Source organism: Sturnira hondurensis, unplaced genomic scaffold (assembly GCF_014824575.4).
Source record: "Sturnira hondurensis isolate 20B ecotype Veracruz unplaced genomic scaffold, ASM1482457v3 Scaffold0011253, whole genome shotgun sequence".
NCBI classification, from domain to species: domain Eukaryota; kingdom Metazoa; phylum Chordata; class Mammalia; order Chiroptera; family Phyllostomidae; genus Sturnira; species Sturnira hondurensis.
The window spans coordinates 3,991,204-4,018,502 of record NW_028083884.1 but is presented as its reverse complement, the minus strand read 5'-3'; the positions used below and the strand labels follow the sequence as shown (position 1 = coordinate 4,018,502).

General features: G+C 41.8%; 1 protein-coding gene across 3 annotated transcripts in view; it reads right to left on the bottom strand.

Annotated features, from left to right (window-relative positions):
* Positions 1–27,299, bottom strand: part of SHTN1 (shootin 1) — a 95,293-nt gene that overhangs the window by 27,874 nt on the left and 40,120 nt on the right. For all 3 annotated transcript variants that reach the window (XM_037059675.1, XM_037059676.1, XM_037059677.1), the window contains exons 6-13: positions 26,873–26,970; positions 24,602–24,683; positions 21,128–21,222; positions 17,224–17,370; positions 14,640–14,793; positions 12,615–12,711; positions 7,588–7,670; positions 821–930 (exon numbers count right to left, since the gene is read on the bottom strand). In XM_037059675.1, coding sequence (XP_036915570.1) covers positions 821–930; positions 7,588–7,670; positions 12,615–12,711; positions 14,640–14,793; positions 17,224–17,370; positions 21,128–21,222; positions 24,602–24,683; positions 26,873–26,970 — 866 coding nt within the window. The remainder of the gene's footprint in view (positions 1–820; positions 931–7,587; positions 7,671–12,614; positions 12,712–14,639; positions 14,794–17,223; positions 17,371–21,127; positions 21,223–24,601; positions 24,684–26,872; positions 26,971–27,299) is intronic.

Genomic DNA, 27,299 nt, shown 5'->3' with positions numbered 1-27,299 from the left:
AAGAGAAAACTATTTTTCAAGAAAAGTATCAAAATGTCTATTACTGGATCTCCTGAAATGCGACCAACATACAAAGGGAAAAGAAGAAGTACTGAACTAGACTCTAAGTGCTTCGATAGGTCCCAGTGCTCACGGGGGTCTTAAAATTGATGATTTTATTTAGATGGATGTATAAATATATATGTGTGTGTGTATATAAATATATTTTTCCCCTTCACAAAATTTTCTCCTTGAAGTGACCTGGAAAAAGTTTGTGAAATCAAGTGAAAATGATCATATACCTCTAATTATTTCTCAAAAACTGTCTTAGGTCTGTTCTGGCATTATTATGTGACTCCTTACCCCCAGGCCCCTGCCACCCCCGCAAAACACACAGACAAAAACAGAAGCCTGAGAAAGGCAAGAACTTGCATCTCTCCTGTTTCCTACTTTAATCCTCAGTCCCTAAAACAGTACTTGGCACTTAGTAGATACTCAATAAATATTTGTTAAATTATACAAAACAACCAGTAATCAAAGAAAAGAAACCATGTAGCAACTGTGATTTGCTGAGTACACCAGTTCCTATCGGTGTCTCCGTCAGGCTGACGCCAGCCAGTACCCGCCACAGCAGGACCCAGTTTCCATGGTGATTTAGGTCCACTGTGGGCCGAGCAGAGTCTTCCGGAAACACGCTTATGGAAACAAAGGCTTTTATGGCACATTAGCCTTATCCTAACATTCGACGGTTAATCCCAATATAGCTGGCATTATGTTTCGAAATTTCACATTTGAAAAAAGAAACACCAAGGAAGAGAAAAAGCATTTAGTCGTTCCATACCTGTGCCTTGGGTCTAGGTGCCGGGTTGACGGGTCTGAGGTGCACCCCCTTTTTAATCCTATCCATCATCTCTTCAACCGCTTGCCTCTTCAGATCTGTGACTTCTTCAGCTATTCGGGGAACATACATATAGGTCAGCTTACACTACAAGAGAATAGTTACTTCCTATTTTTGGTGACTTAAAAAGATTTTACTATGTAATTAACCACAGTCACTTTTCAGACAAAGTCACAAAACACCAACAATTTAAGGTTAATAGCTACAAGGTACCAACATATTTTTCATAAAAATCTTTTAATAAATGATCTGCCTTGAAACATAAGAATTATAAATTTTAAGGTCTAATTTAGAGCCTGGAAACCAATACTGGCTCATCTATGTTAAACAATCAAAGTGGATTTTGTTCCCTTTGTCAGCAGAATGAATTTATACAGGTTTTCAAAAACCCAATTTTCGCCGTGGCCAGGTAGCTCATCTGGTTAGAGCTTCGTCCCAATATGCCAAGGTTGTGGGTTCAATCCCCAGTCACGGCACATACAAGGAGCAACCAATGAATGCATAGATGGGTGGAATGACAAGTTGATATTGCTCTCTATCTCTCTAAAATCAATTTAAAAATAAATAAAATTAAAAATAAAAACAAAAACATAAATTTGTAACTAGCCCCAAATAATCATTCATATTTATCTGAAAAGTATTTTAGAAGTTATAGTACATCATATGTCAAAGAAATTAGCCCAAAGAAGGAATACGTACCAAAAAGCCCATCTGAAAATAAAAGATCAAAAAAGAGTCTTTTACTTATTGAAAGAAATTAAGTCAAAAGATGAGCAGCAAATGGGTAAAATCCATGTTTAAACTATCTTTGTTTAGGGAGCACATGGGAAGGAAACATTTAAGCAAACCTTTTTCAAGTCTTTTAAAATTGTCCGTGTTAAAAGAAAACATACATCTAGAGATAACTGCCAGGAAGTAATTAAGTTTGATTTAAAAATTTCAACGTTCTATTGTCTAACTGTGCACTACTTTGCTTCTGAAACAAGCAAGCTGTTGAAATATGTGTCAGCCAGAGGAACGCCGCTGCGCTGAGCACCAACCTGCTGTTCAGAACGCGGAGACTGGTCTCTTCTGCAGAACAGCTTGACCAAAAGCAGTGAATCATTTTTGGAAGACGTATCTAGAACTACTAACGCAGTTCTAGACCTTGTGTTTCTGTCCATGTAACTCACTACAGCCAATATATTTCGGTTTAAATATCTCATAAATACCTTCCGGGTAGCACCTTTAATAAGACTCCACACGATGAGGCGCACTGCGGCCACTCAACCAGTATCTACCTACTGACAGGCTTGTAAAGTTCTGGCTTTAAGTGGCTATGGATGTTTTTATTATTTGAGCAGAAATAACTAAGCCCCAAAAGGATGACTTCTAAATGGAGGAATTACAACTACATCCCCAAGCCAATTCTCGTTGAGGCAGGCTTTGCCCTGAGAAGGCCTACGAGATGGCTCCCTTTTCTGCTCCGTGGCTGGTACCCACTGGCCCTGGGTAGTTATTCCGCCAATATCCATGCCCGGGGTTGCCGCTCAGAGAGCCCACACGGTGCCAGCACCTCGCCTCTGCAAGCACCACCCCAATGGGGCCCCTGCTACATCCACTGCACAACCTGGACTTTCTCATACAGTCCCGACTTCAAATGTATTCTGTCATCCTCACAAGCCACTGAAAAGCTGGGAATTAAAATATCCAGACAGCACTTTTCATGCCCAGAAGTCACACACACACAAAAAAAGAAGAAGTACTTTTTGCCAAGCAACATGGGAAAAATGGCAGCAAAGTCAGAAAATGAAAAGAACAAAACTGTGGGTTGATCCACTATGTGCCATTAAGTGCCATTTTCCTGGGCAGTTTCTGTTGATGGCCCACAAACATCAACACGGGGACAGACAAAATTACTACGGACAGAAATTCATTCATTCATTCACTCCCTCCCTCCCTAAATACCTGAACACCTAAATAATGCACTGCACAGTGCTTTTGCCGCCCTATTCAAAACCAAAGGAGATAAAATCTGGACCCGTCATACAAGCACCTGGTCTGGGTGTGGAATTTCTCCCCAGGAATTTAAAATCTTCCAAAAAAACCCCCACCCCATCTGATGTTCAAAAAGGCTGCCATCTTGAGTGAGACTTGGGAAGAGCTGCATAGCAACAGGAACAGAGCCTACAAACAGATTAGCGCTCCAAGGAACGACTGAGACCCAATTAAATGCTCCACACAAAACTACTTAAGGCGGACAGATGGAGAATTATGGTCTGCACCATTCAAATCTGCTGCAGCGTCTAACATAGCAGGAATTTAAAATAGGGTTTTTTTTTAATTTTTGCTTGCCAGAATCACAGTGATAATTCAGAGAAGTGCCACCATCAGTCCTGCGTACAGATTTTAACCAGCCTTTAATTTCTCAGTCTTTTTCCAATGTAAAGGCTTAATTGGTCTTAAGGGAAAAAAATCACTCTTATCAGATTCCCTACTCAGGCACAACAGAGGGCAACACGAGCTTAGCTCCACCAGCTTTCTTTCTCGCCGACCCTGTTTTTGAACCAGCAAAAAGCAATCTATACGGACTTCTAAACTATTAAGTAGTTCTAATAAATCTGCAAGGGTCACCCACGGAGAGCTCATGGCATGTTTTGTAATTCTTTCTGCATTCGTGCAGCTGGTAATTGTCTCACAAAAGCATGTAATCAGGGGGACAATAGAAATATGCAGGATGCTGGAGATTAAAGAGAAGGGACAAATGAAGACAACAGGTCTAATGTTATCGAACTGCCACAGGAAAATCAAATCAAATGTTCTTTGAGTTAGTGCTTCAAGGTCAGTCTTGGATCAGAAAGCTACATGTTATTAATTGAGGCTTAAATTTTAAGATCCACTTGAAAAATAAGTTAATTCCTTAAAAAAAAGAAAGAAAAAGACCCACAGACAAAACCATCACCTTGCTGCTCAACAAAACCTTTTGTTTTTACCTAGAAAAAACTAAAATGAATGTTGAATGCCACAGGATTAGTTTTCTCTTTAACATTTTTTAAACGGCATGAAAAAAATCTTATGCCACTATGATATACAAAATTTCTAAAGAATACATCATGGTCAAGTAAGTCTGAATTTGACCTAAGGTCATAGAGTTAAAGAAATTTTCTTAACCACAAGCTCACAAGAACCTGATAAATGAGGACACCTGCCCCTCAAAGGGTGGTTAGGACCTTCCCTATTTTTTTTTTTTTTAGCTAACACTGAGTATTTTCTTTTTTTTTTTTAAGATTTTATTTATTCATTTTTAGAGAGGGGAAAGGAGGGAGAAACATCAATGTGTGGTTGCCTCTTGCACACCCCTTACTGGGGACCTGGCCCACAACCCAGGCATGTGCTCTGGCTGGGAATCGAACCAGCGACCCTATGGTTCACAGGCCAGCACTCAGTCCACTGAGCCACACCAACCAGGGCACATTTGGGGTATTTTCTATGTGCTAAGTACTATCCTAAATACTTTACATGTTACTTGTTAACTCTCACAACAACCCTGTAAAATAAAAACTACTATTACCCCCATTCTACAGATTGGTAAACTGGGGTAAGAAAGTATCAACAAATTAATGACCTAAAATCTCAGACCTATATAAAATGACCTATATAAAATCTCAGACTGTGTCCAATAACTGCATACTTAACAAAATTAGTCACTAACTTCCAAGTCTGTAATGATTTCTTATACTTAAAACTAAAATTATTATAATAGTCCACAGGTACTCCCTACAATCAAGTTTTTTAAGAAACATAACCTAAAAAATAAGTTTCTCCATTCATAAGCTCTGAAAGCCATACCCACTGAACAGTAAGCATCATGCTAACATCAGGAAATGATGTGAGAGCAAGGCTGCTCCCTTCGTTTTAAATGCAAACTCCAAAGTGTCCCAGAGGAGCCCAGCGTTTGATGCTATGCATTCATTCATCACGCACTTAATCACTGTTGATGCATTCATTCAACAACTATTTTATAGTGTGAAGTATTAACAAGACATGATAAATAACGACCCCGCCAGACAGAGGCTCCAGCCACGTGTGGTCAGGGTGCCTATCATTTGAGGCAGTATGAGTCTAGAGGTGCCCCAGTTTAAAATCTCACGAGCGACTTCTGTGTTGGTCACTCAGGTCCCCGAAGTGCAATGCAACAGCTCGAGGGTAAGGGTGGAAATGCCACATTTCATGAGCCGTAAATGAAACATCATTTCCGCAAGGAAAAGTATGGTCCCTAACACTGGGGGATAGTAAGTTCTAGAATACTTCTTTTCAATTTAAGGGTGCTGTCCAGGTTGACAAGCTGATAATGTGATTTACTTAGAAGGGGAAACTACTCTGTTCTGACTGCCCCCCTGATCCTCCCAGACTTGGCAACTATCCCCAAAGCAGATCAACACAAACAAAATTTTAATTCAGTGTCAGGAAAGGGGTGTAGCCAGGAAGCCAGGAGCAGGGCCGTCCTGCAAATCACCAAAGGCAGGACTTTTCTGAATCCGGCAACACCCTGTGAAAAGCAGAGTTTGCCTTTCGGCAGCATCACTGCACAGAGCAATATACTACAAAGGGCCACAGGAATCAGGCACAGAAAGTCAATTCACACACGTCAAATCCAACAGCTTCATCTGTGATGGTTGTGAGGTGCTTGCTAAGAAAGAAAAGATGAAATCTAAACTTGGAATCATTCAGTATGCGTGAAAACTGTGGGAGGTCGCAGAGAGGAGTAAACCCTCCAGAGATGTGGAAACGACTAGAACATCAGAGCAGGAACCAGAAAGCACAGGAGCGGGGCCTGCAGCATTAAATCTTTACAACAAAATCTGAAGCAAAATGCTATAGCAACACAGAGTGATGTGGCATTCATTTTGGATTATCAATACTAATACTAATGCTAATGAATAAAGGAAGAGGCGGAAGAGCCTGGAACACACAGACAATATGCCTGGAACCTAACTGGACAGATGGAATCAGAAGAGTACCCTGCCTGAGAAAGCTCTGAGTAAAGGAAGGGCAGGAGGGCAATTCTGGAACGAAGAGTAACAGGAGCAAGTGCAGAGGGGGCTGGTGGAAACGGTCCAGCCACAGATGGGGGAGGGCTAATGAGATGAGGCCGACGTAAAAGCAGAGGCCCATCTACAAGCAGACGCTGACAGAGTTTGGATTCTATTCCGATTCGGGGAGAAGCACAGAACAAAGGACAGTGGGATGGGACCTGTGACACTGCCGATGATAGGAAAATGCTTGACTGCAGCAGTGAAACCTGCGGGCTGGAAAAGGGAACCCAGAAGTCTGCACCAGCCTGGTTCTGAGCCAGGCACATCTACCATGCTGTGTAACAGACAGGCGCTGAGCAAACACCGTTGAGTCTAGTCCGGATTCTACCATTCTCAGGCACAGAGGCCAAGATCCGGCCTCAGCATTCAAAGTTCTGCTCTCACTGTGGCCACTCACCAACCTGCCCAAAGCGCTGGGAACTGACTCTGCCTCTGGTGGCCCAGGGCCCCTGCTCAACAGCGAAGCCCTTCTCCCTCCATTCTCTTCTCTTCCTCTTGTCTTCAGCATCTCCCTCTCCAGCAAACCACAGAGTCCTGTGAATCTCACCTCCCCGAATAGTCCCTGAATTCCTCCATTTCCCCCCACCTCTACCACTGCCACCCTGACGGGAGCCACCGCGAACATCCGAACATCCGTCTGAATGACTGCGGCTGTCTTCCCTCATTCCTTCACGCCTGTTCTCTCCCCTCTCACCACAGCAGGTGTGAGTTAAAAAAAGTCTCAAGCTACACCCCTCCCTAAAACTCCTACTGCCCTTAGGATAAATTTCAAAACCTCGACCATAGGCTCCCGAATGTAGCTCTTGCCTACCCACCAGAACTCTTCCCTTGCACCCCTGTGTTCTAGTAACATCACCTTTCTTTCGGTTTCCTAATATGCCAAACTCCTCCCCAGGTTTGGACCTTTGAATCGGCTGCCTCTCTGTGTGAACTGCTTTCATCCTAAATACTTCACCCTGACTTTCCAAATCCAGTGACTCAGCTTAAGCATCGCTGACACCTGCAGCCCCCCTAAAAACTCCCCTAGCAACGTGTGTGCTGCCTCCCCAGTTCTGATCAGAAAGTACACTTGAACAATTATACATTTAATTGGATCATTAGTTTTCTTCCTGTTTCCCCCACTCAAAGGCAAATTCTATGTCTTGCATCTCCAGCGTGCAGCACTGAGGAGCACACACTACGTGCTTGATAAAAGCCCCGGTCCAGGGCTATCAAGTCTGCAAAGCCTTTCCCCAAGTCCCTCATCTGGAATTGCTACCTCTCTTTCCTTTATGCCCCCAAGTACCTTTGGACCTTAATCACGTGTCTCAGTATATTCCACCTTACAGTGATGTGTGTGCATGCTAATCTGCTCTAGCCAATGATTTTCAAACGGTGTGCTACAGAATTTTAGCGATTCGTCTGTGTGCCGTGAGATGAGAAAGGTTGGAAGGTGCTGTTCTTGACAATGAGATACACGAAGGCAGTGACTGTTACCTGGTTTGCTCCTATAGCTGTCAAGTTCACATCCCCCCAACCCCCTGACAATCTGTTCACAGTCACTGAAGCTGACAACTTTGTGTACTGTTAAAAAATTGTACACCATCGATCAACCACTGAAAATGAAGCAAGGGGGAGTGGGGAGGAGAGAATTACTTGTTTCTGGTTGAGCAGCCTTTTCTTTCTTAGCACCACTGCCGCTGGGGTGGGACCGCTTCCGGATCATGGACATGAGGGATCTTTGGGAGAGAGAAAAGATTGACAAGAGATTACTGGAGGCCTCATGATGCAAGAAACAACATGTACAGATTCTAGAGAACCAGTAAATCCCCAACTCTCAGGTGCATGAACAAACAAGTAGAACTTAAGGAGCCTCCTTCCTACGTTTAAAAAATTAGCAAGTTTTTTCATCACTTCAAGGACGAGAAAGTTGTCTCATCACTTTGTGTGCAACCAAACTCACTGAAAGACTGCTATAATTACTACTATGATACACAGACATTTACAAAGTGAAGCACATGATGAAAAAAACCTCAATGTCCATACCTAAAGTTCAAAAATGTCCTTGAGGTAACATGTTTGAGGGAGAGGCAAGGATGAAAGAATTAGGAGGGATTTTCAGAAAATATCTGCTTGTGAAATATAGGCATAAAATGACCTGGATCGGTGTGACACCAACAGACACTTAAAAGAGAAAATACATTTAGAGTACTTGATTGGCACACAATTTAAAATATGCATAAATGTAAATCATGATAAATTTGACATTAAAAATTTAAAACCTATATTAAAAGATACCATAAAGGATAAAAAGAAAATCCACAAACCAATGGAAAAAAGCAGATAATAGAAAAATGGACAAAACTCTTATAACTCCATAAAAAAATTCCAAATCACCAATACATATATCAAAAAGGCACTTAACTTCATTAGTTGCTTGAAAACACAAATAAAGCCCACACACTTGTAAAGTAGATAAGAAGTTTTAAGTCTGAAAACAGCTAGTGTTGGCAGGTTTGTGGAATAACAGCAATTCTCACACTAAAGACTGCGTGTGAACTGACAGACCCACTTTGGAAAATTGGCATGAGCTAGTGGAGCTGAATATACCCACATCCTCTGAGCCAATGAGTCCACTTCTCTATTTCTTACAGAAATACAGCACCGGTGCACCAGGATACGCGCACAAGAATGTTCATGTACACACACAGACAACAGCGTGGTGTGGCCAGAGGGAAGGGGGGGTGAGTGGGGTTGGGTAGAGGTGGGCAAGGGTGGGGGAGGGGGGAATGGGGACATCTGTAATAGTGTCAACAATACAAATAAGTTAAAAAAAAAGAATGTTCATATAGAATTTCCATAATTTCCCTGAACTGGTAATAGCTCAAATGTCTATCAGTACCCACAATGGATAAACACATTCTGGGACATTTATGAAATGAATTATGTATCAATGAATAGGAATGAACTTCAGCTACACAAAATAACACAGGTGAATCTTATGTAGGAATATATAAATGTATAAGTGTGTGTACATTTCTCCATAGATCCCATCATTCACCCAAAAAAGTTTACCAGAAACAAATGAATCAATGATTCTTGAATTCTTTTAACTACATTATTAATCTGTTCTATGCAGTGAGCTGGATTTGACAAAGAGACCTGGGGGAGACACGCTAGGAGCGAGCAATGGAAAACAAATGGGATGCTCGGAGGACGGCAAAGGCATCAAGTCGCCTCTAGGAAAAGGGGCAACCGGACGCACAGTCACATGTGCTGAGGACCAAACAACAATGCTTCTGGATAACTGTAATTTTTTGAATTCTGTCCTTTCTTTCCCTTAAAATTCCCCAACCCACTGAGCGATCTCCCACAAAGCACAGCGGAAAGAAAGCACTATATCCTGCTCTACCCCTGGAAATTTCTGGGACTCACCAACTGGAAGGGAATCTGTCTTGGGGCAACTGACTTGATCTAGTTTGTTTTCTGTGGCCTCATAGGGTCCCCACATGGAATTGAATTATTTTCACAGAAGTTAGAATTCTAACTTACACAGGACTTTAAAATAAGCCCATTTTATTCCAGAAGTTGGGAGGAATGAAATAATGCAAACTTTATTTGCTCATTTTTTCCCATTCTGTCAACAGGAGGCAGGAGTATTCAATGTCTGCCTGCCGTAGGGTGGGGTTCGGGGAGCATTCTCAATAATCAGAGGCCTCTCCTTACCCTCTCACAACACCTGATAATGACCATACCTCCAGTTCTGAGGGGGAATTCTGAGACTGTGTTTTATAGAACATCAAGATTACGAAGGAGGGAGTTATTGGTACAGCTCAGAATACTTGTACAAATTCACATAAATGAAGTAAGAATACATGATCATCACTGTAAACCACCTGAGCAGAGAAAGTGCCAGCTTTAAATGTTCTGAACTGAAGTCTAAGTTGGAGAACAGTGTGGTACTGAGAGGAAAACATGGCAATACTAGGGAAAAACCATCCATCAAGGTGGGGCCTAGACCACACAGAAAACAGACAGGATGGGTCTCAAAGGACACGTGAGGGGACCGGAATGAGGTATCCGGGACCGAGGATCCGAACCACTGTCTAAAATCTCCCCACTCCGCAGACACTTCCACTGAATGAATAGAAGCTTCAAGCAAGCGCCCTCCAAAGATGAAACAGTTCAATGGAATATGTTCACCCTGAAATTCTTTAAGAAGTGTTCCTCATGCCCACTGTGATGTTTAATTTTATGAGTCAACTTGACTGGGTCATAGGGTACTCAGCTACACAGTCAAACATCATTCTGGGTGTTTCTGGGAGGATTCTGTGTGAGATTAACATTTAAGTTGGTAGTCTCAGTAAAGCCGACTGCCCTCCCTAAACAGGGTGGGCCTTGTCCAATCAGTTGAAGTCCTAAGAAAGAATGCCCCCTTCCTGACTGCCTTGAAAGTGGGAAATCTGTTTTCTCCTGCTTTCAGACCCAGACTGCAACACTGCCTCTTTCCAGGTCTTGTGCCTGCTGACCTACAGACGGAAACTATACCATGGGCTCTCTTTGGTCTCCAGCTTGCTCACTCACCCAGAAGATCCTAGGTCTTGTCTGTGTCCATAATAATAATGTGAACCAATTCTTTATAATAAGACTCTTTTCATGTATATGTATATGTATATGTATATGTATGATGTACACCGCCCCTCCTCATTGGTTCTCTTTCTCTAGAGAACTCCAACGAACACACCAATACAACCCACCCTTTCCCATGAGCCACACCACCCCAGGACCTACCCCGGTGTCACTACTGCCAATCAAATGGCCAAGGTCTGCCTTCTTGCTCTCTATTCTGTCTCCCCCCTGACCCCCGGTCAAACGGGCAGGAAGACAAGAGGAAAGCAATAAAGCCACTTAAAGTTGTCACAGGCCCTAAGCCTTTTTTCCCCCACTTTCTTTTCTACCCCATGATCCAATCAGGGTAGAGTGAATAGCTCAGGAACAAGGTTGGAAAACCTTGATTAGTGGATTCAAAGTCCACTGAAAATCAATACACATGCAAATACATTCCTTTGACAAGAACATTCTCCTTACCAAAAAAAGAAAAGAATCTCTTTCACTGAGAAATTATATCTTATATTGTTTAAATTCACCTTAAAATAAAAATCATTCATGTTATTCAATGAATTTTCTTTAAAGGGCCTTATAAAAGAATTCATGCTTTAGACATATAGTCTGAATCCTACATTCTTTTCTCAACTGTAAAGGGCTCTTTGGAAAACCAGTCTATTTAGGTTATATTTTAATTTGAAGGGCTCTTAAGATTTCTGAGACCAAAAATTAAAGGCCAACAGCACGACTATAATCACTTTTTAATAGTTCTCCCTCCTCATAGACAGGAGTGACCTTTCTTATCAGCTCAAAACTCCAGACCTAGGAGAAAGATCAAAGTGCTGAATTTCCCATTTTAAATGTCAAATTCAGAATATCTCCATCTCCTACAGATTTAGCAACCCAGGAGAGAAAGAATTTAAAATACCTGAAATTCTTTCAATTGACTCTTGGATCGATCACGTGTAAAAATTATTTTGGTTTAACTACTTCAATGGCTTAGAGTAGACTGTCATACCCTACTCAGTAAGGAAAACTAATGAGAATTTTTTTTAAAGGCAAAGTCCCATTTTCATAGCCACGTGGGGGGAACATGCTACACATTCTATTCAGATGGATCAGCAAAGGTACCACGTTCCAATAAATGGCTTCTCTGTGTGAAAGGATTAAACAAATCACATGAGTTAATGAAAGGTAAAAGTCTGGCGAATTTTAAATTCCACTTGTTGAAGAATAAATGACAGAGAAGCAGCTCACATCATGACAGGAGGAAGCAAGCTGCCACCACAGCCAGTAGATGGTCTTACGTAATTCTGCCCGGGGCAATGAAGAACCACAATGGAGGCAAAATCTGATTGCAGACCTCCTAGGGTATATTGTGCTTAATTCAGGGGCCCAATACCATTGCATCACCATGAATGTTTTCCCGTCACAAGAATTTAATTTCTTCTTCTGTACGATGGTTCCTCTCTCAGCATCATTAAAGGTTTAAATAGGAAGATTGGACCAAAAATAACGTGTACCTTCAGTTTACTAGTTTATAACAATTAGTTCTGTTACGTTTTTGTTTAGCACTTTTACTTTTTAAATCATTGAACAAACTAGAGCTTTGCAAATTCAAATTAGCAAGAGAAAAGGATGAAAACATTCTGGAGAAGCTCAAAAATCGTCGGTGTTCCAGTTTAAAGGAAATCCCAACATCATCGGACTGTGATTCAAAACTGAAGCATCAAACCAAGCTCTGTCCAGCTCCCTGTGGTTTGGGACATCCCCACGGAATCCGAACATCTCCAACAGAACACTGTCAGTCTCCTCAGGTGTTTTTACAGCACTTCCTAAATATATTACAAAAAAGGACAAAATGTCTTGGTCTTTACAAAATGTACAAAAAATACACAGGTCTTCAGAAAATTCTCTGAGAGAAGCACTGGCTGGTATCTTTCACACTCCCTACCATTCTCTAACAATGCACTCTAAGGCAGTACAAACAAACAAACAAACAAACCCATGAACACAAAGTTCAGGTTCAGTGCCAAGGAGCGGCACTGACAAAGAGCAGTCTTCCCAGCTGCACTCACCGGATGGGGTTGGGAGGAGGGGGGAGCGGCGGTGGAGGCGGAGGTGGTGGAGGTACGGAGTTCTCAGACTGGTTCACCCGCTTCTGGAGTTCGTCCACTGCACAGAAGCGCACAGTCAGAAAAAGAGCTGAAAGAGGCAACTTGACACCTTTTGTGCTCATTAAAGAAGAAAACATGACCTGTCTCAAAACCAAGTTCTTTTTTAGTAAGGCAATATTAAAAATTCCAGTATGAAACTGCAGAGTCTTTTCAACTTTTTATCATCCAGTCTACACTGTCACTAATGCAAGAGGCCTCACGTACGTTACAGGAAAACGTTGCCGTCTCTCTACTGCACCAACAACTGTGGGAAAGGGAAAAGGTCAAGGCAATGGCTGGACGTGTGGGAAGTAAGGACTGAGTGGGTGGAAGAAATATTCGTTAACAACTTACTATTCAAACACAAAGAAATTGTTAATACTTGACTTTTCCAATGTATAGACCAAGAGTTAATTTTAAAGATGACATTTCGTACTGAATTTTAATAGCATGCTTTCCTCCTCCACTTCGCTTCCTTCAGCAACTGCAGACCTGCGTGTTCTTGGTATTAACCAGACTCAGACTCTCAAATGTCTGTGACTCAGAGACTTTGTGCTCTTTTGAAGAGCGTTCAGTGTAATGTCTCCATTCAGCTCGCTCGAGTGATTAAGGAAACAGGTATTTGCTCACACCGAAAAAGTGAAAGGGCCTATTGGTGCTGTTCCAGACATAGTTCCTCGCTTCAAGGAGAATTTAATTTCCGTCCCTAAGGCCAATGCCACTAAAACGGGCCCCAATGGGCTCTAGGTGCCCAGTGCTGCTTGCGCGCTACATGGGCTTTCTGTCTCCCCGGCCACTCCACCCTACAGACTGACTGTAGCCGCAATGATCGAGCTCTCTGCTTTTACTTTCAATACTCATATAAGCAGTGTGGGTGAGCTTGGGACACCAAGACCCCTCTACTTATTCCACGGGACTACCTCTGCAGAGGGGGTCCAGTTTCCTCAAGGACAAAAGGCACGGTTTCTTTTCTAATATATTTCTATGGTACCCTAGCGTACGGCTGGGTACCCGGGGCAGAAACGAAAACGTGGTCAAAACTGAACGGCAAATATCTCTAGCGTCTGCCCCTCCTTTATAAGAAAGACAGATGCCGTTCACTACAGGCTGCTCCGACAGTCACGAAAAAGAATGGAATATTTCTTAATTGTAGATCGATTTTTTAAAAAACAAACTGTAATTTTCACTGTGGACTACAAAGTGTTGAATACATTTTAAAGAAAGAAAGCCAACTTGGTTCTTCTGTACAGATTTCAAAATTCTAGTATGACATTAACCAAAAATATCTGAAGTGAATTTCAAAGGTGTTATAAAGGGAACGACCGGCCTCCTCAAATTACCTACCTTCCAGCAGAAACTTAGCACTTATCCCCGTGCAGTAATCCAGCTCACACATCCCTGCTAAGCTTTCCAGAACTGAGTGAATAAATCCTCTGATTTAAGTGACCCCTGCTGTTTTAAGAGTTTTCCATTTAATATATATATTGTTGCCCACTTTATTGTTAGGTATGATTTTTTTAAGTATTATTTCAAGCGTATAATTAGACATCAAAGATGAAGGTGGTATGAATCTAAAAAGTTTAATTCTTTTAAAAAACATACCCTAAAATGAACAAAATAAGTACTTAATGAACACTCATCGCTGAAGCCCCGAGAAACACTGGGATTTTGGTCTTCTCAAATTAATGGTACCTTTAGCTCTTAATTCTATGTGGCATTTACAAAGACTCTGGGTCCAAAAAAGTCTAAATGTTTGTGAATCATTTAATCCCAAGGGCCATTCAACTAATTGCAATAGTGAGAAAGGAAGAAATTTGAACACGGATATTAGTATTTTTCTATAGCACTCAGTAAACAGTCTGGACTAACTGCACCCCAGGCTTTGTACTGGGCACGAGAAACTCGCAGACTAACAAGAACACATACAAGCCTACTCAGTGCTCTTACCAGAATGCTTTAGATTTCTGGCTTTCTCCTCAGAATTCTGATATTTCGATTCCAATTCTTTTTTATCTTCTTCTAGAAGCTCCAGTTGCTGTTTGAGGTTGTGTATCTCTTTGTGGAGTGTTTCATTTTCTAGTTGTTCTTCTAATTCTTTGACCTGTAAGTAAGAAATAGACTTTTATTGAATGATAAAGTTTTTCCTGTGTCAAGGGCAATAAAGGGGAAAAAGAAATGTTTCCCATTTACTTTGCACTTCATAGCAAAGAGATTCCAATGCATCTTTAAAACTATAAAAATTCTGGGATACATATAATACCTAAAATCATTATCGCCTATTTTATTCAATAAAAATGTACTTGAGACCTATATCCCAGGTGATTTAATTTTTAATGTGAGTCAAAAAAGTAATACCATACCTTAAAATTTTATTTATAACAAAAATACTCTCATACGTGTTTTCAAGAGAAAAATTCAGATAATACTAAAACAGACCCTTGGGAGACCACTTGGTAATAAGCATTAAAAACCATAAAAAAAAAAGGGAAGAAATAAGGAAAGGTCCTTTGACTTAGTAATACTACTTTAAAAATATTTATTGATTTTTAAAGAGAGGGAGAGAGCGAAAACATTGATTTGCTGTACCAGTTATTCGTGTGTTCATTGGTTAGTTCTTATATGTGCTCTGACCAGGGATTGAACCCACAAACTTGGTATACTGGGACAATGCTGTAACCAAATGAGCTACCCGTCCAGGGCCCAGTAATACTACTATTAAAATTTGTTTTAAAAAAGTAATAAGACAAATGTTCAAATATATTCACTAAAGCAATCTTTATGACACGGAAAAACTGGAAATAACCTAAATGCTTGCCAATATCACTGATTTAATAAATGCTAGTGCGCTCATTAAATCAAATACTATGCAACCATTTAAAAATCACATATCTCATTATATACCAACAAAAGAAGACATATTAATTTTAAAGATTTTATTCATTTCTTTATTTTTAGAGGGAAGGGAGAGAGAATGAGAGAGAGAGAAACATCAGTGTGTGGTTGCTTCTCACACAACCCACACTGGGGACCTGGCCTGCAACCCAGGCATGCACCCTGACTGGGAATCGAACCGGTGACCCTTTGGTTTGCAGGCCGGCACTCAATCCACTGAGCCATACCAGCCAGGACAATATATTATTAATTTTAAAAATCAGTATGGTTATAGAACAGTATGCATGGTATGATTCCATTTAAATTGTATTTATAGAAATATATATATACATGAGGTTTAGATATCATCAAAACATGAGATACTTAGATAATCTTAATTTCCTTCTTTAACTTTTCCTATATTTAAAAAATTTATTAGAAGGCATTGGTTATCTTTGTACTTATAAAAACAATATGGCCATGTTTAAAAACTGCTCAATCTGTAAGTGGACTTACAGGCAGGTGAGATATATTTTACCTACCATAGACATGAAGTGTCCTCCAGAGTAACTGCTCGGTGTAACGTAACAGTGTGAGAGGTAATGACTGCCGTGACGCCATTCGCAATTCCCGTATCTGACCCTCGGCACCTCTCCCCGCCACCATGGGCTCGTGCCCAACAAGTTAGCCCCGCGCGCGGTCGGACGCGACAGGTGCTCGGTGTGCGTCTATTACTAAGCAAGTCCCCTGCAAGTCGCAGGGCTCTTCAGAAGCCCCCAATTCTACAACAGCTAGATAAATACAGCATTCTTTAATTTTCTCTTTATTTAAAATGATAATCCTGCATACGGCGGGGTGAGGATTCTTTCTCTCCCATCCTCTATGCATATACCAGCATTTCTTATTGCGGGAAACAAAACCAAAACCCAACTCTACCACATGGCCAACTTTGTAAAAACTTCAGAAATTTCCAAGGATTAATTGTCAACATTGTTCCTTAAAGAGACTTCCACAAATGATAACAAGTAGCAGCTAACGGCCTTTTCTTCACAAGCTACGTACACTGCAAGTAGAACAAATATTGATGTGATTTTTCTGAAGTGGAATCAAAGCATGACCACCCACTGGATAACTTGTGTAGGATAACCTTTTGGCGCAGCACACCCAGGGAGGCCGTGCCGCCTGGAACGGCTCAAACAAACAGAAATAACCACGTTGGAAGTCTTTAAACACACACGTGTGCAAGTTGACAAAATCAGAAATGTCCTCTGAGCAAACCGTGACTACCGACACAGGCCTTCCGGCCCTCTCTGAAGAAAGCCCACGCCCTCCCACAGGCTCTTCCAGAGCAAGTCTCTCCTGCTGCACGGGGTCACCTCGAAAAGGCAGTCACCTCGGGCTTCCGTCCGAACAGGGTGCTGGACGCATTATCCGAGCTCTGCTTAAGCTGTCTCTCTTTCCCTCCCTTCTTCTGTCCTTTTGGACAGTTTAAAAGTCTATCATAACGCACTATCCATTTTAGTTTGACACTAAATTCTTTTTTCCTAACAGGTGAAAAGGCAGACTTGGTAATTTAGGCGAAACGTGGAGCCCCAAGGGACTAGACTAACTGCTCTCAAGGTGTGTCTGCGTGTTAAGACCCTGGAAGAAAACCTGTTACCTTTTGTTGATGCTGAATTTTCTCTTCCTCGAGGAGCTGGGTGAGCCTGGCGTTTTCATCCAAAGCTTTCAGCAGCTGTTGATCAGGAGCAGAGCTCTGCAGCAGAAGGCAGCTTTGCCGCTTTAGCTTGTTTTGTTCAATGAACATCTGCAAAAGTTAATTATGAAAAGGGAGACGCCCGTCAACCTCACCGACCCCCACTGAAACTGGAGCAGAGGGAAAGCACCTGAAGTTGTCATCAAGAAGGTGAAGGCGGTTTCTGCATTCTGTAATTTAGCAGTTTTACAAGTAATGACTGTTACTCATAACCTTGTGTACGGCCTTCAGTACCTGTACCTTTGCCCCAACCAGGTACAGTAAGAGAGCCCTATGCTTTGGTTTTTAATGTTGTATTATCTTTTAAATCCATTAATGCTAAGAGTAGCAGCCAATATTTATGAAGAGCTTATCTTACGCCAGGTACTCTGCTAAACATTTATTTTAATCATTTTAATTTAAATATTCTATTCCTATCATTATTTGAATAAGCATTATTTTAATCCTTGCATTAATCCTATAAGTTATATGATTCTGCTATGAATAGCTAAAATCTACTGCACTCTATGGATACTTAATCATTTTACATGTATTCTGTCATCTAATCCTTAGAACAACGCTGTCAAGTAGATACTATTTTTATCCATTTTTACTAATAAGGTAAACGAACCTTGGAGGGGTTAAGTAACTTTCTTCCCAAGGACTCACGTCAGTGGCAAAACGGGAGTTCAAACTCAGATCTATCTGATTCACAAACCCAAGCTCTTAATCACCTGGCTAATCTCATCTACCACTTGCTAGACCTAACGCTTTGTTCTAAAGCAATCAGTTTTTCCCCAGAGATGAGGTAGTCAGCAGTGGGTGTGTAAAGAAGAGAACGGGGAGGCACAGCACTGCTCATCCAGCACTTTAGTAAGCAATTTACATGTATCACTCATCGAATCGTCACAACTCCATACGATTAAAAACATTATTTTCTATTCACCTGGTATTTCTTCTCCTTAACGCCCTACACAAGTTATCCAGTGGGTGGTCATGTTTTGTGCTGAGGGTATGTTTACTAAAGCTGCGACATTGCAACCAGGAAGGGTTTAGGGTAGAAGCGGCAACAGGAGGGCCCAGGTGCCTGGGCTGCCCCGGCTCTCCGGGAATGCTGCAGGAAAGAAATGAGCAGAGGTCGGGTGCTCTAGCTCCCCAGGAAGGCAGAGAGAAGGGGGCAGTTTCAGGGGATTAGCCCCAGACCAGCCGCCGCTGTCCACTGCTCCCCTGGTTGTAAGTCTCCTGGGGTCCCTGAGTTAAGGAGAAGGAAGAAAGGCTCGGGCATGAGAGAGAGAGAGAGAGAGAGAGAGAGAAAGAGAGAAAGAGAGAGAGAGAGAGAGAGGAATGCCCTGGGTACTTAGTCATGAGGGTTTTAAAGGCTGGGATTTTAGAGGAGGATCTCAGAATATTCATCAGCTTTATGCTGATGTGCCAAAGTAACATTTATTCCCTTCACTTCATCGGCCCTTGGGTGTGGTTGGCACAAAAGGCACTAACTGCATTTTTTTCTAGTTCCCTGAGTAGGGTGATGTAAGCTATTGAACCTCTGGCTGAGGAAGTGAAATATAAACCATTCACTCTTAAGTGCCCTGGGTCAGGAAGACAGGATTTGGTAGAATCCAAGCTGTACACTGCTTGGCCATTTAACTATCTGTCCCAGTTTCCCTATTCCACTATTATTCTCCCCTCAGAGACTTCCGTTCCTGAAATCTTCTAGGGTGATAAGGACAGCGGATAAGGCTTCAGTACTGATCCAAGGGAGACAGGGGAATGGGCTCTGTGCCTGGAACACAGGCTGTGAGCTAACTCTTCCAAAACAGGGAGAGGCCAGCATCCCTGAAGCATCGTCATCCTGATAGGAAATTGTGGGATCCAGCATGGGCAAGTAGAAGTAGGTGGAAGGAAGACATCCTCATTTTTTTTATTTTATACATTTGATAATGGTTTGCGTTCTTTTACAAGGCATATATTCCTTTTGTAATTAAATACGTAAAGTAAACTGACTTTAAAAATCCATCCCAATGTCTCTAGACAGCAGGTTCCAAGGCTCCAGAGGGCAGAGACCACATCTGCCTTCTTCCCCATCATGTCCCCACTGGCGGCCTCTGGTATAATACAACGTCTGCTGAATGTACTCAGGAGCAAACTTCCGGAAAGGTGGTACCTCTCTTGTTAAACTAAGTCGTGCACTTTTTCGCCGTGGCTATCTGTTGAAAACGGATAGGTAAACCATGCAAAAGGGAAGATACACTGGCTGCAAGCCAGCTTGAGCTTTCTTCTCGCGACTGTGCTGGCCAGTCCAGACGCCGTGGCGTCGCTGAGCCCCCTCCCCAGTATCTATGCCGCCAGCAGCACGCGCGCCACGGCTCTTGGCTTCCCTCCTCCAACGCCCAGCTCCTCATTCTGGAAGGGCAGAAACCCATTTTCACATTCTCGGTGGAATCTCGCTTCTCCCATCTATCTTCTCTGCTACTCACGGCCTTCAAGTTTCCTTGGAGCTGCTTTGTATTCTAACATCCATCTACAAACAATGGACGGAAAACTGAAAATGTCTCTCAGAATGAGACCCTGGCATTCAGGTCAGAATCAGCGAACCTTTTCAGTTTTGCAACGGAGGCGTCGCCGCCGCATTATCTCTACCCTCCCTCCCCCTCAACTGTTTACTTAGATCCATTATTTGTAGCGCTGCAGCTTTTTCCAAAGAACTCAGACACTCCAGTTCTTGTTTCTTTCTTCCAAGTAATAAGAGGACAATATTTACTCACCTTTCATTAAACTCTCTGAATAAAATGAATCATAATATTTCAAATCAGATCTTCTTGGGCTAAACCTTTTATAGAGTTCCTGACTAGCACAGCTCCATTCAAGCAAAAAGCCATAATCTGACTTTTAAATGTTACTCACATAACCCCATGCTTTGTCTTCTTTCTACACTGTGGATACTTCCACCTAAGAACGTTTTACATTTCCGTGGCTGCTTTTCTTCAACCTTCAGTATGTACACAGATTCGAAATAATTATACATGATGGAACTCTCATGTATATCAGCTCCCCATCATGACCTGCTAGGGTTCAGCCAACTGGTACCTCGTTACTTCCCTGGAAGCCAGTCCCAGGGCCATGGAATACCCAATGCCTATGTCGACAAAGGTAAGCTGGAACACGAGAAGCTCAAAGCTTATCTCTGACACGAGAGGAACATCATTACTCTGGTGAGAGCCTGAGATAGTGGGTGTGCACCATGGCAACGTTCCGCAGCACGCAGGAGAGTCAACTCACATAATGCGAGCACTGGAGAGTGGCCGAAGAGAAACACCAATACCGTGATACTGTTACTGGAGACAGTATCTGGAGAGGTAACCTAGATTCATAAGGCCACTCACTGGACACATAGAAAAGTCCTATCCTCCAGCTGGGCTTTTCCATCAAAGGTTACGAGTATCCTTAGATAGACCTTCTTTCCCCATGTGTAGCCGTTTAGAGTTTAAAAATACCTTTGAGAAGTTGTGCCATTTGAATTTAAAATCCACTTGGTTCTGTGGGTGTTATCACCGGTCTCACAGATGGTGAAAGCGAAGCCCCGAGGAGCTAAGAGATGGCTATACAGTCACACAAGTGGTAACTCACTGAGGTGCCAAAATTCGAACCCACATCTGATACCAAGTTCAGTGAACTGGACTGTAATCCCCAGCTGCCTGCCTAAGTCTGCTGATCCTTAATTCAAAGTGGTAAGTTCTTACTCAGCCTAAAGGAAAATACTCTGATGTGTCATGTGCAAAGTTGTTTTAAGAAATAACATTTTAAAACTAGGTCTCTACAAGATACTCACCTCTTGGGCAAATGACTCTGCTTTCTTTCGAAGGTCCTTCTCCAGTTCCAAGTTTACTTGCATTTCCTCATATTCTTCTACCGCTAGCATGGACACTTAAGAAGACAAGGGGTCAGGGCAGGGGTGGGGGAAATGGACAACACGCCACACAGATCATCAGGAACGCGGATGAAAATAGTGTTAAGAAGGTTCTTTACACAGGCACATAAGCACTCTCCGCCATCGCTGGATGGAACATAAACCGATAAAACCTTTTGGAGGGCAAGGTAAATCGAAATCCAAAGTTACTCATACTCTTTGACTCAACAATGCCACTTTCAGGAATGTATTTATTCTCCTAAGAGAATAATTCGTGACCATACACAGAGACTTAGTGACAGGGATGCTCTCTGCATCATGGCTGAAAACAGTACAGTAATGGTCTCACGTGAAAGGATCAACGGAGTATAACATGTACAAGAAATATTATCCTGCCATCAAAGTTATATCACAGAAGCATATTTATTGAATGAAAAGGCATCCGTGATATATTAAATGAGTTCATTTTTGCTTTTTAAAAGCCACATGCTCAACACACTAACAAGGCATTTCACAGAAGAGGAAACATGTAAAAGGCCCATAAACACGTGGAAAAATACCTTTGTTAGTAAACAGGAAATGCAAAGTAAAAACACAGACACCTTCCTGTACTCAGCAAAGACACAACTGGCAAAAATTAAAAGAACACATCAAGTCTGGAGATTATAGAGAGCAAGAGGAGAAAATACGCAGCTACCAGTAATGTAAACTTACAAATCTACTTAAAAAGTAACTTGGCACTAGGTACTGAAATAAACATAAAAGTAGACATTTATCGTATACCCTGGTAACACTCTCAGATGTATGCACCAGGATACATGAAGAAGAATTTTCATAACAGTATGACTTAGAATAGCAAACAACTAGAAAAACTCAAGCATCCACCAATAGGATACTGGCGAAGAGAATTCTGATGTAGCTATGGAATGAAATATGATACTGCAGTGAAAATAAACACACCACGGCAAAACGCTTCATCACTGACAGACCTCACTAACACAAAGTTGAAGAGGTACCTGTGCAAAATTATAGCATTTCACAAAGTTCAAAAACACAAAATTAAACAATGTGCTATAGTCTAAGACTACAAGCATATTTGGCAAAATTAAAAATAAAACATGATAAAAACCCAAGGGATGGGTATGCATAGAGGAAGATGTTCAGGAACTTGGAAGGTACTAATTGTTAAAGAGACATTCATTTTGCTGATTATCTTCTTTGTCTTCCATATCTGTTATAAACATTTTTTAAGTAACAATTTAACGTATACGTAGCCTTTTTAAGATTGGAAAATATATACTAACACGTTAATAGTGCTTATTTCTGGATTGGAAAGACTGAGATTATATTTTTTCCTTTTTTTTGTATGAATCTATACTTTCCACCAAACAAAGTATATTAGCCAAATAAAAAGAAAAACAGATCTAAGTTATTTTGAAGTGTTCCCCATGTTTACAAAGAAGAGAAACAGTCTCGGACCCGTGCAGGCCCAGAGTCAGAGCCTTGAACTGAAGAGCCACTACAGGACAGAATCTCAAGGGGAAGGTCCTGCCAGGTAAGAAGCGCATGTACCACTCATCACTTCTAACACTCAGGGCTCTGTTTCGTTAAAGAAGGATATAGACAAGACAGGGAGTGATGACGCCATTAGAAGCCAGACGCAGCGCAGGTGGCTATCACTCCAGTCTCTCTCCACCTGCTTCTGGCGAGGCACTTCCAATTCCGAGCTGAGTCACATCAATGCAGTCTCTGAAAAGGCCCTCTCTTAATGGCTGCTTTCAAACGCCGCTCCGCCAGGGCCCTTCAGTCCTAACTGACTAAGGACTAGTTTGCTGTGTACCCTCTCTTAATGGCTGCTTTCAAACGCCGCTCCGCCAGGGCCCTTCAGTCCTAACTGACTAAGGACTAGTTTGCTGTGTAATGACATAGAATTTCAAACTCTACACTCTGTAAATCTGCTGCCTACTCAGAGGAACGACTAACAGTCTTACTCAAGTAAAGCAATAAAAGTGGTGGTTGGTGATGTGAATTACAGGTCCCTGAGAGCTACATTATTTTCAAAGCTATTTGAAAAAGAAATTTCATGAAGAAAACAAAGACGATGCTGTGACTATCTGAAGCCCCAGGCAAGATAATTGACTCTCTTTTCTACGTCCAGAACACTGTAATAAGAAGTGAATGTTCGCGTGTCCTGGCCCCTTGTACCTGGATTCTGAGAGAGACTAGTTTGGTCCTAGCTCTGTGGTTATTTATATAACCTCTGTCCCTCTTCCAGGGGTAGGGAATCTCTGAAGGCAAGATCAATCAATCTTCGTAGAACCCTCAGTTTCTAGCCCAGTGCATCAAGGCTGAGAAATCTTCTACACCAGTTCGACCTTCTTAAAGGCAGAAAGAGCTGAGGGAATGTTACAACTGAGTGCCTCTCCCACACTTACCTACAAGGTTCTTTGTTTATTCAAAGATCTCAAGTCATGACATGAGTGATGCTAGATGGAGACAACCATCAAAAACAGGGAAGGCCCTGGGTCAGGAAGATTCCTTCTAGCATTGTAGCTCCTGGGCTGGGAAAGAAGGGAAACAGGACAGACCCAGAGCCAATCCTCTGTCTTAGAATATGTTTGCTGTTTGCAGGGCTGCACGTTAGCGTCACTCCCTTGTCCTAAACCAGGGGACTCAAAAACCAGCACTGTGAGATGTGACACTGTGTTTTACGACAAGGATAAGATCAAACTACAGTTTTCTCCAGAAGTCACCTCTGGAAGAAATGTCCTTCTCACCAGCAGACTAGGTCTACTTCTCCTGGTAAGTGGGTCTATTTTTATGGGACTCATATAAATGACCGTGAATTTGCAAGATGGTCAGGGGAGCCCGTGCTGGCCCCTGGGCAGCTGGGCATCAGGTTCCAGGCACACAGGCGGGGATGCGTCTGCACCTTGCACACCTTGCATGTGCTCACACCTTCCCTTGGTCCCATTTTTCACAGCCTCTTAATCTAAAACACTTTCCTATCATTGCATGTATTATGTAGCTATCCTATCTCTTCTGGACTAAAAAGAAGTTTACTAAATAAACCGGCCAAATATACAAATACTGAGGGCACAGCCAATATGGCCATGGTCGCAGCACAGATGTAGGACAGATAAATATTTAGGTCAAAAGTTTCAAAATGAATGGGTTGCAACTTTCTTAAGCACAAGCACTTGTGAATGTCCCAAGACTCTAAGGTGAGTGATGAAATAGAAATGAGAGAGACTTGTTGCTCTAAGTTAGGAAAACACAATACAGGAGATTTTTGCTGCAAGAATCTTTAGACACATTTATAAAACACAGTATATACATATGTACAAACAAAGTAAGTTATATATGTACTTGAGGGAAAAAACTAGAAACACATACCTCTATTGCATTTTTCTAAGACTTTTCTCTGATCAAGAAGTTCTGAATTTAAAGCCTCTTTTTCTTGCTTAACTTTATTTACCTAAAAACGTGAGATTTTGAGGAGAGAAAATATCCAAAGTTGTAAGACATGATATATGCTGATGTGTGATACTCAAATTGCTGTTCAACTTGCAATAAGTAGTTAACAATTTAAAGTAGCATTGGGCTTCGCTGCATCAGGCTTTTATTACACCTTTTCTTAAAGCCCTAAAGGAGCTATTGAAGTCAGGATGCACAACAGGTAGAGATTTATGTATTCCAAATGGCACTGGATCTGATCTCTACACATGGCAGTGTTCTAACTGGCCAGTGTAAAGGATTGATATTTTTAATGCAAAAATCCCACTACCAAGCACTCAGAAAACACATGAATCATTTACAGATGCAATACCCAATTCTGGTGTTTATTTTAAACTTTGATGATATTTGGTTTAAGTAAAACATACATAAATTTTTTAAATTAAAAGATATTTTCAATTTGGATGACTTTCAGTTTAAATAAAATATATATGATAATATTCCCCCAAAACTTCAAATGTCTGAAATAATTTTTGGCATCTATCAAATAGGAGAAGAGAATGTCATAGTTTTAAAAAAAAAGAATGGCCCTGGCTGGTGTAGCTCAGTGGATTGAGTGCGGACTACAAACCAAAGGGTTTCTGGTTCAATTCCCAATCAGGGCACATGCCTGGGTTGTGGACCAGGTCCCCAGTGGGGGCCATGTGAGATGCAACCACACACTGATATTTCTCTCTTTCTCCCTCCCTTCTCCTCTCCAAAAATAAATAAATAAACAAACAAATAAATAAATAAAAGACTGCAAAGCTATACACATCAAAATGGATAAATCCCAAATGCATTATATAGAATATAAAAAGCAGGTTAAGTTTATATGGTTTAAAAATACTCAAAATGCTATGCACTGCAGTACAAATATAAACACATGTACTGCAATGATAAAACTTAAATTCAGAATAACTGCTGCTTGGGGAAAAGCAATTAAGGAGAGAAAGAAACCTGGGTTTCAATAGCCCTGGTTTTACGTATTAATGTAGCCCTGAATGTTTTACGTATTAAGGTAGACAGTGGGCATACAGATATTCATTATTTTGTTTTTTATACTTTTCAGATGCTTGAAACAGTCATAACAAAAGTAACTTCTGAAATAGCTTCCAATCACACCTCCATGTGGGAGGGAGAGAATCATCAATAAATAATGACCGTTGAGGAAGAGAGCGCATCAGAATGTCTCTCTCTCCTCTGGTTACACTCAAGAAACAAACTAAGACAACGGTCCCGAAAAGAACTCTGACTCTGAACCCACCAACACTTCAGGCAGTCTCCGAACTGACTTCTTTCAGGACAACCTCCACTTTTGGTTTTGGTTTCAATTAGTAACTGGGATAAAATGCCCAGCAGGAACGCCATTTCCAAAACATCACCCTTCTTCCCATTCACTGGGATGTTTTGCTACTGTAAGTAGAAATGACCGGAGCTAAGAGGCTGGGGGGCACTGCTTCCCCAGCTCTCTTGCACTGTGGCCCTTGAGGAAACGAGAGCATGTGGATGGGAACTGATCAGACGAGGCTGCTCACTGAAGGATCGATGATACCTGGCACTCGTGTAAGCCATCTGAGGGATCTCAAGGTGCTACGGCACATCGATCGGCAAGCTCAGGGCTACAGAGGCTGAGAACCATCGACAAAGGCAGATCCTTGAAGCCATGTGCAAAGAAAGGCAATTATGCACTCCTGCTCTTAAAGACAATTCAAAAGTAAAAAGGAACAGATTGTCTAAATACCTACTTGAACCCATTCTACCATCTATCACATATGCCTGTGTTGGGGGTACCCGGGGGCAGCCTTTCCCAGTTGGGCCAGCCACATACCAAAGAAGCAAGAAATACTCCTTTCCCAGCAGCAATAGGTATATGGCTTAAATTCAAGATGCCATTTGCACAAATTTGCCTTCTATGGTGAAACAGAAGAGGCAACAGGGAGCACTTTGATGCTACTTCCGTCCCAAGCTAAACAGTGGGTATACGAATGGTCAGGATCTGACTTCCTAGACCTTTCTGCAGGTCGGAGAGAGTGGGGAGAAGAGAAAATTAAAGCTAGTACTTGGTTCCCATGTCAGACCTCAGCTTTCAAAGGTAAGTTTTCAGTGTGGCCAGCCCCCGAGCCCCTTGAAAACATGAAAGGCCTTGCCTGTCAAGCCCAAGATACATACTTCTTCCATTACTTCTACAAGTTTGCTCTTGAGGTTTTCCAGTTCAATGGCTAACATCTTCTTTTCCTCCTGAACAGATACAATTTGATCTCGAAGCTCTGCATTTAAAAAAAAAAAGCAAGGGAAAATATATAAATAAACGTATTTTTAGAAGAAATCAATCTTGTCAAAAAGAATGGAAAATGCCAGCCCACGTGCAGCTCAGGGTCAGGTTATTTAATAATGAGAAGATAAATGGGCCCTGGCAGGTGTGCTCAGTGGACTGAGTGCAGGCTGCGAACCAAAGGGTCGCCGGTTCAATTCCCAGTCAGGGCACATGCCAGATCTCCAGTGGAAGCCATGTGAGAGGCAACCACATATGGATGTTTCTCTCCCTCTCTTTCTCTTTCCCTTCCCCTTTCTCTAAAAATAAACAAACAGATAAAAT